Source organism: Lepidochelys olivacea (assembly GCF_965140295.1).
Source record: "Lepidochelys olivacea isolate rLepOli2 genome assembly, chromosome: 10".
Taxonomy (NCBI): domain Eukaryota; kingdom Metazoa; phylum Chordata; order Testudines; family Cheloniidae; genus Lepidochelys; species Lepidochelys olivacea.
The window spans coordinates 31834740-31850513 of NC_140420.1; the positions used below are offsets into that span (position 1 = coordinate 31834740).

At 42.2% G+C, this 15774-nt stretch overlaps 1 protein-coding gene across 2 annotated transcripts in view; it reads left to right on the forward strand.

Moving 5' to 3' along the window:
- The first annotated feature begins 249 nt into the window (after positions 1-249).
- MPG (N-methylpurine DNA glycosylase) overlaps positions 250-15774 on the forward strand; it is a 46332-nt gene continuing 30807 nt past the window's right edge. Inside the window, exons 1-3 of one of the 2 annotated variants that reach the window (XM_084642287.1) lie at positions 250-390; positions 12984-13130; positions 13964-14197. In XM_084642287.1, coding sequence (XP_084498413.1) covers positions 13973-14197 — 225 coding nt within the window. In that variant the 5' untranslated portion in view covers positions 250-390; positions 12984-13130; positions 13964-13972. The remainder of the gene's footprint in view (positions 391-12983; positions 13131-13963; positions 14198-15774) is intronic. The other variant, XM_084642288.1, reaches the window with a different exon arrangement.

Sequence of the window (15774 nt, forward strand, 5' to 3'; positions counted from 1 at the left end):
ATCTGGGAGCCCCCCCGGACTCAGGCCCATAGTAACAAAGGGTGCGGGTGTCCAGGGCGAGGTGCGGGTTCAAGGGGCGGGGAGGGGGGAGCCCAGGAGAGCAGAACTGGGGCCTGTCTGCCTGCGGGGGGCGGGCGGGGACAGGCCAGGGGGAGGGGGAGGGGGTGTCTCCCTGAGGGAAGCGCAGGGGCCTGAAGCTCCCGCCGAGGGCTTTGCCCAGAGGGTGCATGGGGCGCTCGGGCCGGGGAAACGGGAGGGCGGAAGGTGGCTCGGGGGCGGGACTCCGGAGCCGGGAGCCCGCGGTCCTTCCGGTGAGGCGGGGCTCCCTCGGCCCTCCCCGAGCTCGGCCTCGTCCCCGCTTGCAGCGCCGGCTGGAGGCGCACGGCCCAGGTGAGCAGCACGGACTGCCCCCCCCGGACCGCGCCCAGCGAGAAACCCCAATGTGGGGGGGGGGGTCTGGCTGCAGCCCCCTCCCCCCCGGGGGCTCCTCCAGCAGTTGGTTTAGGAGGGGCACTGGCTGCAGCCCACTTCCCCCTTCCTTGTTGGGGCTCCCCCAGTAGTTGGGGGGGGGGGAGGAGGAGCAGGGGGTGCAGGCCAGCTCTAGCCTCTCTGCCAGCTCTTCAGAAGAGGAGGGTTTGGTTGCAGCTTCTTCTGCTTTAAGACAGTACTTGGTCTGTAAATGTGATACCCTCTGCCCTTCCTGGGGTCAGCTGGCCCTGTGTGCACAGACTAAGTAACGGTCCCTATGTGTTGCCTTTCTCTGAAGGCAACTGACTTCTCAGACTGGGAAGTGCGAACAGGGCAATACAAAGTTATTAGGGCTGTCAAGTGATTAAAAAAGTTAATTGCACGATTAATCACACTGTTAAACAATAATAGAATATCATTTATTTAAATATTTTGGATGTTTTCTACATTTTCAAATATATTGATTTTTATTACAACACAGTGCTCACTTTATTTTTATTACAAATATTTGCACTGTAAAAAACAAAAGAAATAATATTTTTCAATTCATCTAGTACAAGTACTATAGTGAAATCTTTTTATTATGAAAGTTGAACTTACCAGTGTAGAATTATGTACCAAAAAACCTGTGTTCAAAAATAAAACAGTGTAAAATTTTAGAGCCTGCGAGTCCACTCAGTCCTACTTCTTGTTCAGCCAGTCACTCAAACAAGTTTGCTTACATTTGCAGGAGATAATGCTTCCCGCTTCTTGTTTACAATGTCACCTGAAAGTGAGAACAGGTGCTCGCATGGCACTGTTGTAGCTAGCATCACAAGATATTTACGTGCCAGATGGGCTAAAGATTCATATGTCCCTTGATGCTTCAACCACCATTCCAGAGGATGTGTCCATGCTGATGATAGGTTTTGCTCAATAACAATCCAAAGCAGTGTGGACTAATGAATGTTCATTTTCATCTTCTGAGTCAGATGCCACCAGCAGAAGGTTGATTTTCTTTTTTGGTGATTTGGGTTGTGCGGTTTCCACATCGGAGTGTTGCTCTTTTAAGACTTCTGAAAGCATGCTCTACACCTTGTCCCTCTCAGATTTTGGAAGGCACTTCAGATTCTTAAACCTTGAGTTGAGTGCTGTAGCTATCTTTAGAAATTTTGCACTGGTACCTTCTTTGCGTTTTGTCAAATCTGTGGTGAAGGTGTTTTTAAAAGGAACAACATGTGCTGGGTCATCATCCGAAATTGCTATAACATGAAATGTATGGCAGAATGTAGGTAAAACAGAGCAGGAGACATGCAATTCTCCCCTGAGGAGTTCAGTCACAAATTTAATTAACACATTTTTTTAACGAGTGTCCTCAGCATGGAAGTGTGTCCTCTAGAAAAGTGGCCAAAGCATGAAGGGCCATACGACTGTTTAGCATATCTGGCACGTAAATGCCTTGCAATGGCAGCTACAAAATTGCAACACGAACGCCTGTTCTCACTTTCAGGTGACACTGTAAATAAGAAGCAGGCAGCATTATCTCCTGTAAATGTAAACAAACGTGTTTGTCTTGGCGATTGGCTGAATAAGAAGTAGGATTGAAGTTTTACTTTGTTTTGGAGTGCAGTTATGTAACAAAAAAAAATCTATATTTGTAAATTGCACTTTCACGATAAAGAGATTGCACTACAGTACTTGTATGAGGTGAATTGAAAAATACTATTTCTTTTGTCTATTATTTTTACAGTGCAAATATTTGTAATAAATATAATATAAAGTGAGCACTGTACACTTTGTGTTCTGTGTTGAAACTGAAATCAATATATTTGAAAATGTAGAAAAACATCCAAGAATATTTAATAAATTTCAATTGATATTCTATTGTTTAACAGTGCAATTAAAACTGTGATTAATCATGTTGTTTTTTTTTTTGAGTTAATTATGTGAGTTTAACTGAGATTAATTGACAGCCCTAAAAGTTATGTCTGTGTTCCTGGGAAAGTGCTTATCTTCCAACAGTTGAGGGTACAGACGCACTGGCAAGAACTTAAAGTTCTGCTTGCATTTTTCACTTCAGCTAAGTGTGTGCTGTACAAGCTGGAAGGCAGCTATTGTCTAACAGCAGCCTTGCATAAACAGTCTAGGACTGTCAGCAAAGCGTAATGTTGTATTAATTTGAAACCACCTAAGGAGTTTGGTCCCCAGTCCTGCAGAAACTGGCATGCTTAAGTCTCATTGGATGTTGATTCCCTGAGACTACTTGAGTGTTTAAATTTTCACAAGTTTGGGGCCTAGTTTAGTGTCAAGGTTGTTAATCATGATAAACCAAGATAAACATTGGTAAATAGCATAAATAGCATCTCAGGATCTTGAATGGCTACAGCACTGATACTCAAATTGTGACTCACGAGCTGTAAGTGGCTCTTTAATGTGTCTCCTGTGGATCTTTGCAGCACGTGGTATTAAAACAGTGTGTGATTTAATTGTTAACCAACCTAAGTTATTAACCAATCAAGATGCTTTTACTATGTTGTTAATCAGTTGTCAACTTGCATCAAGTTATTAACTTCTTTGCTGTGAGAATTATATAACTAAATATTTCCCATCATGCTGTTTAAATATGAATAGTACTATAGTGAATGAAACAATGAATTCACATTACTGTGGCTCTTTTGGGTAATGTTGATTGGTAATTTGGCTACTGAACCACTGAGGTATGGGTATCACTGGGCTACAAGTAATCAGTACCTCCCTTTTATGTCTCATCTAAAAGAAGGGGTCTCCATCAGCACAGTGCCCATTAAGCCTTGCTGGGGCATTGAGTTAGTACTACATCAGAGGGCATAGTGACAGAATCACTTGCTGCTTTCTTAGGGAAACCTCCCAATACAATATCCACTTGGCCTTGGACTGCTAACTTGTGAGTTCTGACATCCCTGCTTTAAATGAATCTGCAGAGGTAATAACAGGGTTGTTCTTTTGTTTAATTCTTTACAATATGTAAAGAAGTCCTGGGGAAAAACCTTAAGGGAGTTGGAATTTACATTTGAAATTCAGGTATTGTCTACTTTGAAGACTGTGGATGACTGAAGAACTGGTAGGGAAATTATATTACAGGCACCAAGGAAGTGGAACCTGTGTGAAGAGAGGGATTTTTATTCAGACTTTTTATACTCTTGGTGCTTTGTTTGTTAATGCCTAGCTAGCTCAATTGCCGGATAGTTTTGGAGGAAAGAATCAGTAACAATCCTGTTCCTTCAGTTAAGCGTTGTCATAGTTACCATTGGAGTTCTTGGCTCCTCCAAGGGGTCTTCAGCAAAAACAGGAAATGCAAGACTTATAAATCCATACATATTAAGGCCAGAAGGGACCATGATGATCACCTAGTCTGACCTCCTGTGTCACACAGGCCAGAGTATTTCACCCTGTATATTCCTCATTAAGTCCAATAACTAACTAGAGCACATTTCTTTACAAATATATGCGATTGGACATAGTATTCCATTAATGGTATCACCAGTGTCAAATACAGAGGTAATAACATCTCCCTATTTCTACCTAATATTCTGCTGCTTATACATTCAAGGGTTGAATTTGCTCTTTTGGTAGTGGCATTGCCATGAGCACACATGTTCAGTCAGTTTTCATTGCTACCCCAAAGTCCTTTTCACAGTCACTGCATTCAAAGATATAGTTCCCCATTCTGTAAGTATGGCCTGCATTCTTTGTTCCTAAATATATGATCTGCATTTGGCTGTATTAAAATACTTCGATCACCCCAAAGTTGCCACGCAGTCCAGATTGCTCTGCTGGGGTGACAGGTCTTCATCCTTATTTACAACCCAACATTTTTTGTGTCATCTGCAACATTTATCAGGCCACTGGATTTTATATTGTCTTCCAGATGGTTGATAAAGATATTCAATATCATTGTAATGAAAGCTGATCGTTGTGTGTCCCTAGTAGAAGCCCCCCAGCTTGATGATGGGTCTCTGTTAGCAATGACGTTTTGAGATCTCAGACAGTTTCTAATCCATTTAATGTGTGCTATATTGATTTCTGAATGATACTATTTTAATCAGCATATCATGAGGTACAAAGACTTGCAGAAGTCAAAGCATATTGTATCAACACTTAAAAAATCAAGCTTATTTGACAGGACCTATTTTCCGTAAAAAAAAAAAAAAAAAAAAATCTCGTCAGGCATTAATTCTACCATCCTTTTATTCTTTATTGATTGAGCCTTGTATCAGCCAGGATCAGTGTCAGTCTGACCTATAATTACCCTTATGATCCCATTTACTCTTTTTAAATATTGGCACAACTTTTCCTTCTTTCCAGTCCTCTGGAACTTCCCAAGTATTAAAAGATTTATTAAATATTAATATCAGTGCTCCAGAGATGTCCTCGGCCTACTCTTTTAAAACAGGTGCCAATTATCCTGATTTGTCATTCTAAAAATATTTATCTTTTGGTGAGTCTGTTTAATGTCCTTCTTAGTTACTGTTGGCACAGAAAGGATTTCACTATCATGTGATACCAATATATCATCCAGCTTCTTGCCAAATTAAGAACAGAAATCTTGATTGAACACTCTTGTCTTGTTTGCATCATTAATGATGTAATCACCATCTATATGCATCATGGATCCATATATTGTTAGGATTTCTTTCGTTCCTAATATTTAAAAAAAATTACTTCTGATTGGTTTTAACATTATTGGCCATAGATGGTGTGAAGTAAATATTATTACATTAAATGTTCAGGATTGAAAGAAATATAGTTTCCTCATTTCCTGAGCACCATCCAGCCTGTGCATTGAGTAAGGCTGTCCCATGGGGGAAAAAGAGTATGTGATTATGTAAATACAGAATGTATAATGCATATGCACAATAGTGGTGCATTGAGATTGCAGTTACTTACATTCTGCCATTTCCTAACTTTTGAGTTGATTTATTAACCTAAATAACCTTCATTTAACATAGTTATTTTTGTACATAGAAATGTAAATAGATTGGCCAGGGATTCAGTTATATAGATAGGGTATTGAATGCCATACAGTCTCTGGGGTAGATGATGTAATGACACAGCTAATGCCTGGAGAAGCAACTGCTGCAGAGAAATGTGACCTGCATGAGATCTCCTAGAAATAGTATATACTTTGTCTATGGGGAAGGGAAGGAAGAAGCCTGGTCCAAGGCCTGTCAGAAATGTGCTGCAAGTTTATTTTGGAAAATAGAGGCTTCTCACAAGGAGAGACTGCTGTAACACTGGAAACTAGGCCACTTTGCTATGGAAGGGACTATCTTTTGCTGGAATGTCAGTGGTGCCTCACACACTTAAGTTTTCCTCATGCCCATGTGGGTCTGTGCTCTGCTAGCCTCCTAAATATCCTTGTTTTGGGGATCTGTGCTGTCACCTCAACTCAGTTTTTGCCTTCCTTTAGGTTAGAAGTCATGACCCTCACTCCCTTTCTCTGTTCCCTAAACCATACATGTAATATCTTTCCAAATGATAATTGATATCAGTTCAGTTGATTAAAATCCCAGGATGTTGAGCCGGCTGACGTTTGTTGTCAGTTTTAATCTTAACTCCTGTTTGTTTTTCACTTTTAATATGTAATTTTGTCATTTCAGGTTTGTGCCGTGTGTTTGAATGTTGAAAAGAGCCTGGAATGGCTTCAGTAAAAAAAAAGCTGTGTGTAGATTTTGAAGCTGTGAATTTTCATCAGTTCTTCTCTTCCCCCTTAATCTTCCCCTGTTCTTCGCAGCAGGATAAATGTTTTGTTTCAGAACTAATCAGATGTCTGGTCAGATGTTACATCACATGTGGCAGCCAGATGGATGGGAATGTACTGGGAGTTCTTTCTTACAGGAAACTAACATCCCCAATACTCACTAAGGGTGGGTGTAACCTTCATTCATTTTGCCAGACTTTTAAAGTATTGGTAGGAATAAACCCACAATCAAGGTCTTTATTTAAAAAAAATTTAAAAAATATAGTTCACTTACAGATTATAATCATAATTGGCTAGCCTCTGCCTCCACTCCCTTCTTGGGAGCAGGGACTGGGTTAATCTCTGATAACAGGACAGAGCAGACAGTGTCCCATTTGCTATGCTGGAATGCTGTACAAGGTTGGGATGTCACACTGTAGGGTGTTGTGGGGGCTGAACACTACACTCTATGCCAAAAGTCCAGGAGATGGCTTATCTGAGGGGAGGGACTTGACAGCTGACGGGCTTGGTATCTGCTTCTGGAGAGCCACATGTAAAAGATAGACCTGCCTTACTTTCCTCTGTTTGCAGCACTCAAGAAATGCCATTACGCTTGTTTCACTTTCCCTGAGTGGAGTTTGGTTGAGACAGGAGAGGAAGAGGGAGGGGAATTTACTTTTATCTGGTGCAACATTCCAGCATAGCAATTGGTACTCTGTGCTGTCCTGTCCCGATGTCATTAGAGATCAACTCGCCCCTGTTTCAGCTAGCCAGCCCCCTGCCACATCCAGATTTCTTTCTGCGTACTTGCCAGAATTGTTTCTTTAAATTTTCTGTACCTCTTGGCTGCTGTATGATTGGCAAGAGTCCATACTGTGGGGTCCTTTACCTCTCAGCTTGTCTCCCTCTGCTATAGTGCTAGGGCATCCTGCTGTGACCTGGCTGGCAAAGAAATGTTAGCAGAAGCCTCCTCTCTCTCTGGAGAGCTGTGAGAGGGAGAGGCAGGTCTAGCTGTTGCATAGAGGAGCTGAGAATACTGTCTGACCCCTCAGGTCCTGGGCTATAGGTGAGAGCCTGATTTTGTATGTTAAGTGGGAAAGAGGGTGATTGATTTTGCTTGAGCAGCTGAATCCATGATGGGAGAGGAACATAAGGAGGGCCATAGTGAGTAAGACCAATGGTCCTTCTAGCCCAGTATCCTGTCTTCCAACAGCAGCCACTGCCACGTGGTTCAAAGGGATTGAACAGAGCAGTTACTGAGTGATCCATCCCTTGTTATCCAGTCCCAGCTTCTCGCAGTCAGAGTTTAGGGACATCTGGGGAATAGGGTTGGGTCCCTGATCATCTGGGCTAATAGCCATTGGTGGACCTATCCTCCATGAACTTATCCAATTCCTTTTTGAACCCAGTTTTATTTTTGGCCTTCACAGCATCCCTTGGCAATGAGTTCCACAGGTTGACTGTATGTTGAGTGAAGTATTTCCTTTTGTTTTGAACCTGCTGCCTGTTAATTTCATTGGATGAGCCCCAGTTCTTATGTGAAGGGGTAAATAACACTTCCCTATTCACTTTCTCCACATCGTTCGTGATTTTATACACCTCTGTCAGATCGTCCCTTACTCATCTCTTTTCCAAGCTGAAAATTCTCCGTCTTTTTAAACTCTCCTTGTATAACAGCTCTTCCATATCCCTGATCATTTTTGTTGCCCTTCTCTGTGCCTGTTCCAATTCCAATGTATTTCTGCAGAGACAGGGTGCCCAGAACTGCATGCAGTATTCAAGGGGTAGATTTACATAGTGATATTTTCTGTCTTATCTGTCCATTTCCTAATGGTTCCTAACATTTGGTTAGCTTTTTTGAATGCTGCTGCACATTGAGTGGATGTTTTCAGAGCACTGTCCACAATGACTCCAAGATCTTTCTTGAGTGGTGACAGCTAATTTAGTCCCCATCATTTTGTATGTATAGTTGTTTTCCAATGTGTATTACTTCGCATTAATCAACATTGAATTTCACCTGCCATTTAGTTGTCCAGTCATTCAGTTTTGTGAGATCCCTTGTAACTCTTTACAGTCTGCTTTGGATTTAACTATCTTGAGTAATTCAGTGTCATCTGCAAATTTTGCCATTTCACCGTTTAATCTGTTTCCTAGATCCTTTATGAATATGTTGAAGAACACTGGTCCCAGTACAGCTCCTTGAGGGATCCCACTGTTTACCTCTCTTTGCTGTGAAAACTGACCATTTATTTCTAACCGTTGTTTCCTGTCTTTTAACCAGTTACTGATCCATGAGAGGACCTTCCCTCTTATCCCATGACTACTTACTTTGCTTAAGAGGCTTTGATGTGGGACCTTGTCAAAGGTTTCCTAAACGTCCAAGTAGACTATATCCACTGGATCACCCTTGTCCACATGTTTGTTGACCCCCTCAAAGATTTCTAATAGATTGGTGAGGCATGATTTTCCTTTACAAAACCATGTTGACTGTTCCCCAACATATTGTGTTAATTTATGTGTCTGATGATTCTGTTCTTTACTATAGTTTTAATCAATTTGCCTGGTACTGAAGTTAGGCTTACTGGCCTGTAATTGTCAGGATCACCGCTGGAGCTTTTTAAAAAAATTGGAGTTACATTAGCTATCCTCCCATCATCTTGTACAGAGGCTGATTTAAGCAGTAGGTTACATACCACAGGTTTCAGAGTAACAGCCGTGTTAGTCTGTATTCGCAAAAAGAAAAGGAGTACTTATGGCACCTTAGAGACTAACCAATTTATTTGAGCATAAGCTTTCGTGAGCTGCAGCTCACTTCATCGGATGCATACTGTGGAAAGTGTAGAAGATCTTTTTATACACACAAAGCATGAAAAAATGGGTGTTTACCACTAGAAAAGGTTTTCTCTCCCCCCACCCCACTCTTCTGCTGGTAATACCTTATCTAAAGTGATCACTCTCCTTACAATGTGTATGATAATCAAGGTGGGCCATTTCCAGCACAAATCCAGGGTTTAACAAGAACGTTAAAGGGGGGGGGTAGGAAAAAACAAGGGGAAATAGGTTACTTGCATAATAACTTAGCCACTCCCAGTCTCTATTCAAGCCTAAGTTAATTGTATCCAATTTGCAAATGAATTCCAATTCAACAGTCTCTCGCTGGAGTCTGGTTTTGAAGTTTTTTTGTTGTAATATCGCAACTTTCATGTCCGTAATCGTGTGACCAGAGAGATTGAAGTGTTCTCCGACTGGTTTATGAATGCTATAATTCTTGACATCTGATTTGTGTCCATTTATTCTTTTACGTAGAGACTGTCCAGTTTGACCAATGTACATGGCAGAGGGGCATTGCTGGCACATGATGGCATATATCACATTGGTGGATGTGCAGGTGAACGAGCGTCTGATAGTGTGGCTGATGTTATTAGACCCTGTGATGGTGTCCCCTGAATAGATATGTGGGCACAGCTGGCAACAGGCTTTGTTGCAAGGATAGGTTCCTGGGTTAGTGGTTCTGTTGTGTGGTATGTGGTTGGTGGTGAGTACTTGCTTCAGGTTGGGGGGCTGTCTGTAGGCAAGGACTGGCCTGTCTTCCAAGATTTGTGAGAGTGTTGGGTCATCCTTCAGGATAGGTTGTAGATCCTTAATAATATAATAATATAGCGCAAGTAGAGTAGGGGCGTTAGGGGACGAGAGCTGAGGAAGCGTTGTTCTAAGTCAGCCATAAAAATGTTGGCATACTGTGGGGCCATGCGGGTACCCATAGCAGTGCCGCTGATTTGAAGGTATACATTGTCCCCAAATGTAAAATAGTTATGGGTAAGGACAAAGTCACAAAGTTCAGCCACCAGGTTAGCCATGACATTATCGGGGATAGTGTTCTTGACAGCTTATAGTCCATCTTTGTGTGGAATGTTGGTGTAGAGGGCTTCTACATCCATAGTGGCCAGGATGGTGTTATCAGGAAGATCACCGATGGATTGTAGTTTCCTCAGGAAGTCAGTGGTGTCTCAAAGGTAGCTGGGAGTACTGGTAGCGTAGGGCCTGAGGAGGGAGTCCACATTTTACCATTACATATTACCATTTACATATTACCAGCAGGAGAGTGGGGTGGGGGGAGAGAAAACCTTTTGTAGTGGTAAACACCCATTTTTTCATGCTTTGTGTATATAAAAAGATCTTCTATACTTTCCACAGTATGCATCCGATGAAGTGAGCTGTAGCTCACAAAAGCTTATGCTCAAATAAATTGGTTAGTCTCTAAGGTGCCACAAGTACTCCTTTTCTTTTTACATACCACAGTTACTAGTTTTGCAGTCTCATATTTGAATTCCTTCAGAACTGTTGGGGTGAATTGGTTCCAAAACCATCTCTATTGAAACCTCAATCTGGGACAGTTTCTCAGAGTTGTCACCTAAAAAGAATGGTTCAGGTGTGGAAATCTCCAACACATGGTCTGCAGTGAAGACCAATGCAAATAATTCAAGTAGCTTCTCCACAATTGCCTTGTCTTCCTTGAGTGCTCCTTTAGCTTATCGGTTGTCCAGTGGCCCCACTGATTGTTTGGCAGGCTTCTTGATTATCATCTTTCCACCAAGTTTCTGTGATGCCTATTATATCAATATTGACATTTAATACCAGGCACTCAAGTTCACCCGTCTTAGTATTTAGATTTTTAGCATTTGTATACAAGCACTTATAAAATTTGTCAATATTTAGTTGTCTGCATTCATGTGATGTAGTTGAATGGGACTCTTTTTAAGTTGATTGTTTCTCTTCCTAGCCTACAGGTACTTTATAAACTCCTATCCTTTCCTTTTTACTAGGCTATGGAGAATCCATGTTAAATAGATCCTTCCCTAAGGGATGTCTCTGTCCGAAAAAAGTGCTTCTCCGCATCTGTTGGCTTTCCCCCAGCTTTTAGTTTAAAAATTTTTCTACAAACTTTTTAATTTTACTTGCCAGCAATCTGGTTCCATTTTGATTTAGGTGGAGCCCATCCTTCCTGTACAGGCTCCTCCTTTCCCAAAAGGTTCCTCCATTCCTAATAAACATAAATCCCTCCTCCCAACACCACTGCCTCAGCCACCCATCGAGATGCTGCATTTCTGCCTGTCTAACTGGCTCTGCGTGTGGAACTAGAAGCATTTCAGAGAATGCCACCATGGAGTCCTGGACTCGAATCTCTTACCAGGACTGCACATAAGTCTGTCTGTCTGTCTGTCTGTCATTGAGAGATCTGCAACCTTCGTGTCTGGCAAGCAATTGGCTATGTGTTTCTCCTAGTTATCAGAAGCCTGGGCAGTTGGGGACCTCCCTCTGGAGCCATCTGCTTCTCCAGAAGCAGCTAGAGCAGCAGCATGCTTTTAACCATTTCATGTTTGCTCTCTACTAAAGGCACATGCAGGAGTGGGCAGGAAGCCTGCCATTGCCATGTGACGTGGCTGGCTCTGTAGTTGGTGAAGACCTTCATGCCCTCTCCTCCTTTATAAATACTCTGGAAGGAGCCGCCTGTGAATGCACTCTGGTTAGAATAACTAGAGAAGGCTGGGTGTGCCTGAGCAGCAGCAGTGTGTGCTCAGAACTTGGGCTACATGGGGCATGTCAAGTGCTGAGCAGCATCAAAACCTTTTCTATATGTGCTGTTGACCGGTCTGTCATTACAGAATGTGGTGTTACAGGAATGTGGGTTGACCGGTCTGTCATTACAGAATGTGGTGTTACAGGAAATAGTGTTGGTGATTCAGTAGGGGGCACTATTTAATCTGAGTCAGTACTGAGCTGGTACTAGGGCACTGTGCTGTTGAAGGGGCCATCGGTCAAGAGAGACATAAAATGTTGGTACAAATGGCTTTCGGCATCCATGGCATTTTTAGGAGTATATAGGTGTTCTTGCCACACATCAGGGTGGGCAATTACATACTTATTATGTAATTCTTTCCCCTGCAGTTTCAGTTTGTACAGGATTGTTCTTCATTTCCTGTTGAGCACTTTTGCTTGGAACATGGCAGGCATTCGTCTAGAGGCGGCGTCATTTCAGAGATTGGTGAAGTGATTCATATTATAGCAGAGTTACGCTGAGCTTTCCGGCAAGAATATGTCTACGCTGCAGCTGTGGGTGCGATATGCAGCTTGAGTAGATGCACCCATGCTCGCTGTACCCTAGCTAGCTCATTAAAAATAGCAGAGGATGCTCCGGCCTGGGCTTCAGCACCTGCTGCACAAGCCCACCTGTTGACGACATCCTCGCTGCTCTTTTTAGCAAGCTACCTAAAGTACAGCTAGCATGGGTGCATCTACTGGAGCTGCCATTCACACCCACCACTGCAGTGTAGATGTACTATAAAGCTCCTGTTTTTGCATGCTCACAACCTCCTGAAAGTTTTTCCCTTTGCGGCTGGAGCTTTCTTAGCTTGGTCCCAGAAAAGAATTTTGAGAAGGCTTGAACTTGATTTTGGCCTTTAAGGCATTTTATATTATTGGAATATGGGAAAAATGCACTTTTCCCATCATTTAAAATATTCTTTTGTACACTAATAACTCAAAAATGGATGAGCCACGACCCCCTCTAAACGTTGTGTGTAAATAGTCCCTACTGGTGAGCTGGTCTTTTACTAGATTTGGAGGGGAATAGTTCACACTGAAGAGTTGTAAATTGCTTCTGAGCATAGTGAGTGGTTGTATTCTAACAAAAGCCCTGTCCCCTTTCGTGACATCCCAATATACAGCTTCATAGCATTTTTTGACAGGCCCAAAGGAACTGTTACATTGAAACACACACAGTCCTCGAAACTGTTCTTGCTGGCCTTTGCTTTTTCAGATGTGCCTTGCAGGAAAAAGTCTCCAGTCCAACAGTACAGCAGCAAAGGTGAACCTCACTGGTTTTACCTGCGTGAGATGTGAACTTTGCTTCCGAGTGCCCAAGTCATATTAATACTTAGCATAGATCTTCAAGTGCTTTATACAGGTGAGTAAATGTAATTATCCCTGTTTTACAGATATTGCAACTGTGACACAAAGAGTGGAACAGTGATTTTCTGAAGCTCGCACATCAAGTCAGTGGCAGAACCAGAAAAAGTACCCAGGTCTCCTGATTCCCAACCCTGTGCGCTGAACACTGCCACTCATCTCACTGATGTGTAAATGTTCAAAAGTTATTTGGGATCATACTTAGGCAGTTTTAGCAGAAGTTCTGATGCAAGCATGTCTACAGCAGATGTGCTACCACCGTGCTTGCTATAATCCAGTACGTTCGGACTAAATGAGTTTGTTAGCGTGAAGAATGTCATCTTCTTACTTGACTGATCTGTGGACTGTGTATGTTCAGAGCCTTTTCTGCTCACTTTGCTGTCTGAACTGTTTGTTTCTCTTTACTGCTGTGAGCCCTGCTGAGCCAGCACAGGTCTTGAAATGGTTCTTAGTTTTCTTTGGCTTGTGTATCATTTAACAGAATTGCATAATCTTTGTTACAGGTTGTTTTCAGGGCTAGCAATTAGAAATTTATTTTTACTTGTAAATTTAGCAGATTTGATTTGATTTGATTTGGATTCCGTAAAAGAGAAAAACTGGAGCCCCGGGCTGCTATTTTACAAACACTTGTCAGAGCAGAGGCCAACTTTGCATTGCCTGACTTAGCTGCCTATAAGTGTTAACCTGGTTGTAGACTGTGTCTAGTTTGTCCAATAAATTAGAGCTTTTGTATTCATTTGGATAAAAGGATCTGTGTAAAGGTCACCATCATGGAAATTAGTTCCTGTAAATACATAAAAAGAGTTTATTTCATTTTTTTTTAAATGACAGTTTTCCAGAATGATGCCAAGAAAAAGAAAGCGGTTAACTCCATTAAATGCTGTCCAAAGTAAACCAGGCTTCTCTCCAGCTGACACCTCTGGGAGCCTGACAGTTCTCCTTGATGGGAATTCCTCTCCAGTAAGCAGCAAATACTTCAGTGAAGAGAAGAGGACATCTTCCCGGCTAGGGACAGACTTTTTCAACCAACCCTGCATCAACCTGGCTAAATCATTTCTAGGACAGGTAATTGATACAAGGACTCATGCTCGTGTCTGTGCCAATAGGTTTACTTTATGGTACAGCACACACCAACAACATAAGTTGTTGGACCATAACTGCATCCTTTTACTGGGTTTTAATTCCAAGGCTCTCTGCTGTTACAGGAAATATGGGCTCACTCCTGCTCTTGGTGAAATCACTGGGACTTTTGGGAACAGGGTTGGGCCCATTTTGGTTGTATGAGCAGAACCAGTCTCTTATCAGATCTCTTTTCTATTGCATTTTGCATTAAGCTTATCTTGAAGCTTTATTTTTTTTTAATCCGGTTTACTCACTGAAATGGGATTGGTGACTGATCCAGGGCCATTATTCTTGTAACAGGTATTCCTATATGTTGGCTTTGTATTTTCTTTGGCTGGGTGGCCTAGTGGATAGGGCACTGAACTGTGACTCAGGAAACCTGAGTTCTATTCCCAGCTCAGGTGTGCTGGGTGATCCTGGGCCAGTTATTTCCCTTCCTCTGTCTCAGTTTCTGTATATATGAAACGGGGATAATGCTTCTGACCTCCTTTGTAAAGCGCTGTGAGATCTATGGATGAATAGCAGTTTATAAGGGCTATGGATTATTATAATGCTATAATATGTCAGAATAATTACTTCTCTCTGAAAACCCAAACTACCATTCTAGACTTTGTGCCTTCTTTCGTGCTGCCTTGTATCCTTGGAACAGCCTCGCACTTAACATACACCAAGCTCTCTCCTCTTAAGAGGCAGATATTGCCTCTTTCTTTGCAGATGTGAAGGGTCTTAACTCTGCCTGAATCAGCATGGATCGATCCTACAGAAAAGGCAAGGTGCATGATTTCACCCTTCCTTGTGCACTACTTAACTGTGTTCCATCAAGGATCCCTTTGCACTAGAATACAATGTGTTTTGTGGGGCAGGCTGTGGGTGTCACAGGGGTGGGGCTGTTGGATCTTTGACTGTGCACATCCATCAGACATTCTCTACCTACCCATAGGCGGGGAGCCACAGGAGCCCTGAGGCTGTGATAGCAGCTGCATAATATCTTCACGGCCTTCCCCCTGAGGGACCAGAAATCCCCATTACATAGTTCAGTTAGATGAGTTGTGTACTTTAGCCCAGAATTAGCCCTTAAATCTTTCAAACTCCACCCACACACTGCTGAGGCACTCCAAAGGTCTCAAACTTGTGTGTTCCAGCTCTGTATTGTCCTGTGTTGTGCCTGTTATCGCTCTTGGAATTTTTTTTTTTTTTAAGTTGTCATGGAAAAGTTTCTGTCAGTCTTAGATTTGGTAAAAGTTTTGGATTTTGTCTTACAAAACCTAAATTTTGGGCCATACTTGGCCTGACAGTAACTCTTTAAAATGCATTTGGTCATATTAGTATGCACCGTCAATAGGACACAGAAACCTGAATAGAATAGAATACATCATAGGATATTTTGCATATGTACTAGTGAATGAGGATAGGTAAGGGCATTTGCTTATTTTTCCACTAGGAGAAACCCTTGTCTTTATTCTACTTCAGTGAATTGTTTTTGCTGTAATGGAGGACAAAATACAGATGTAGTTTGCTAA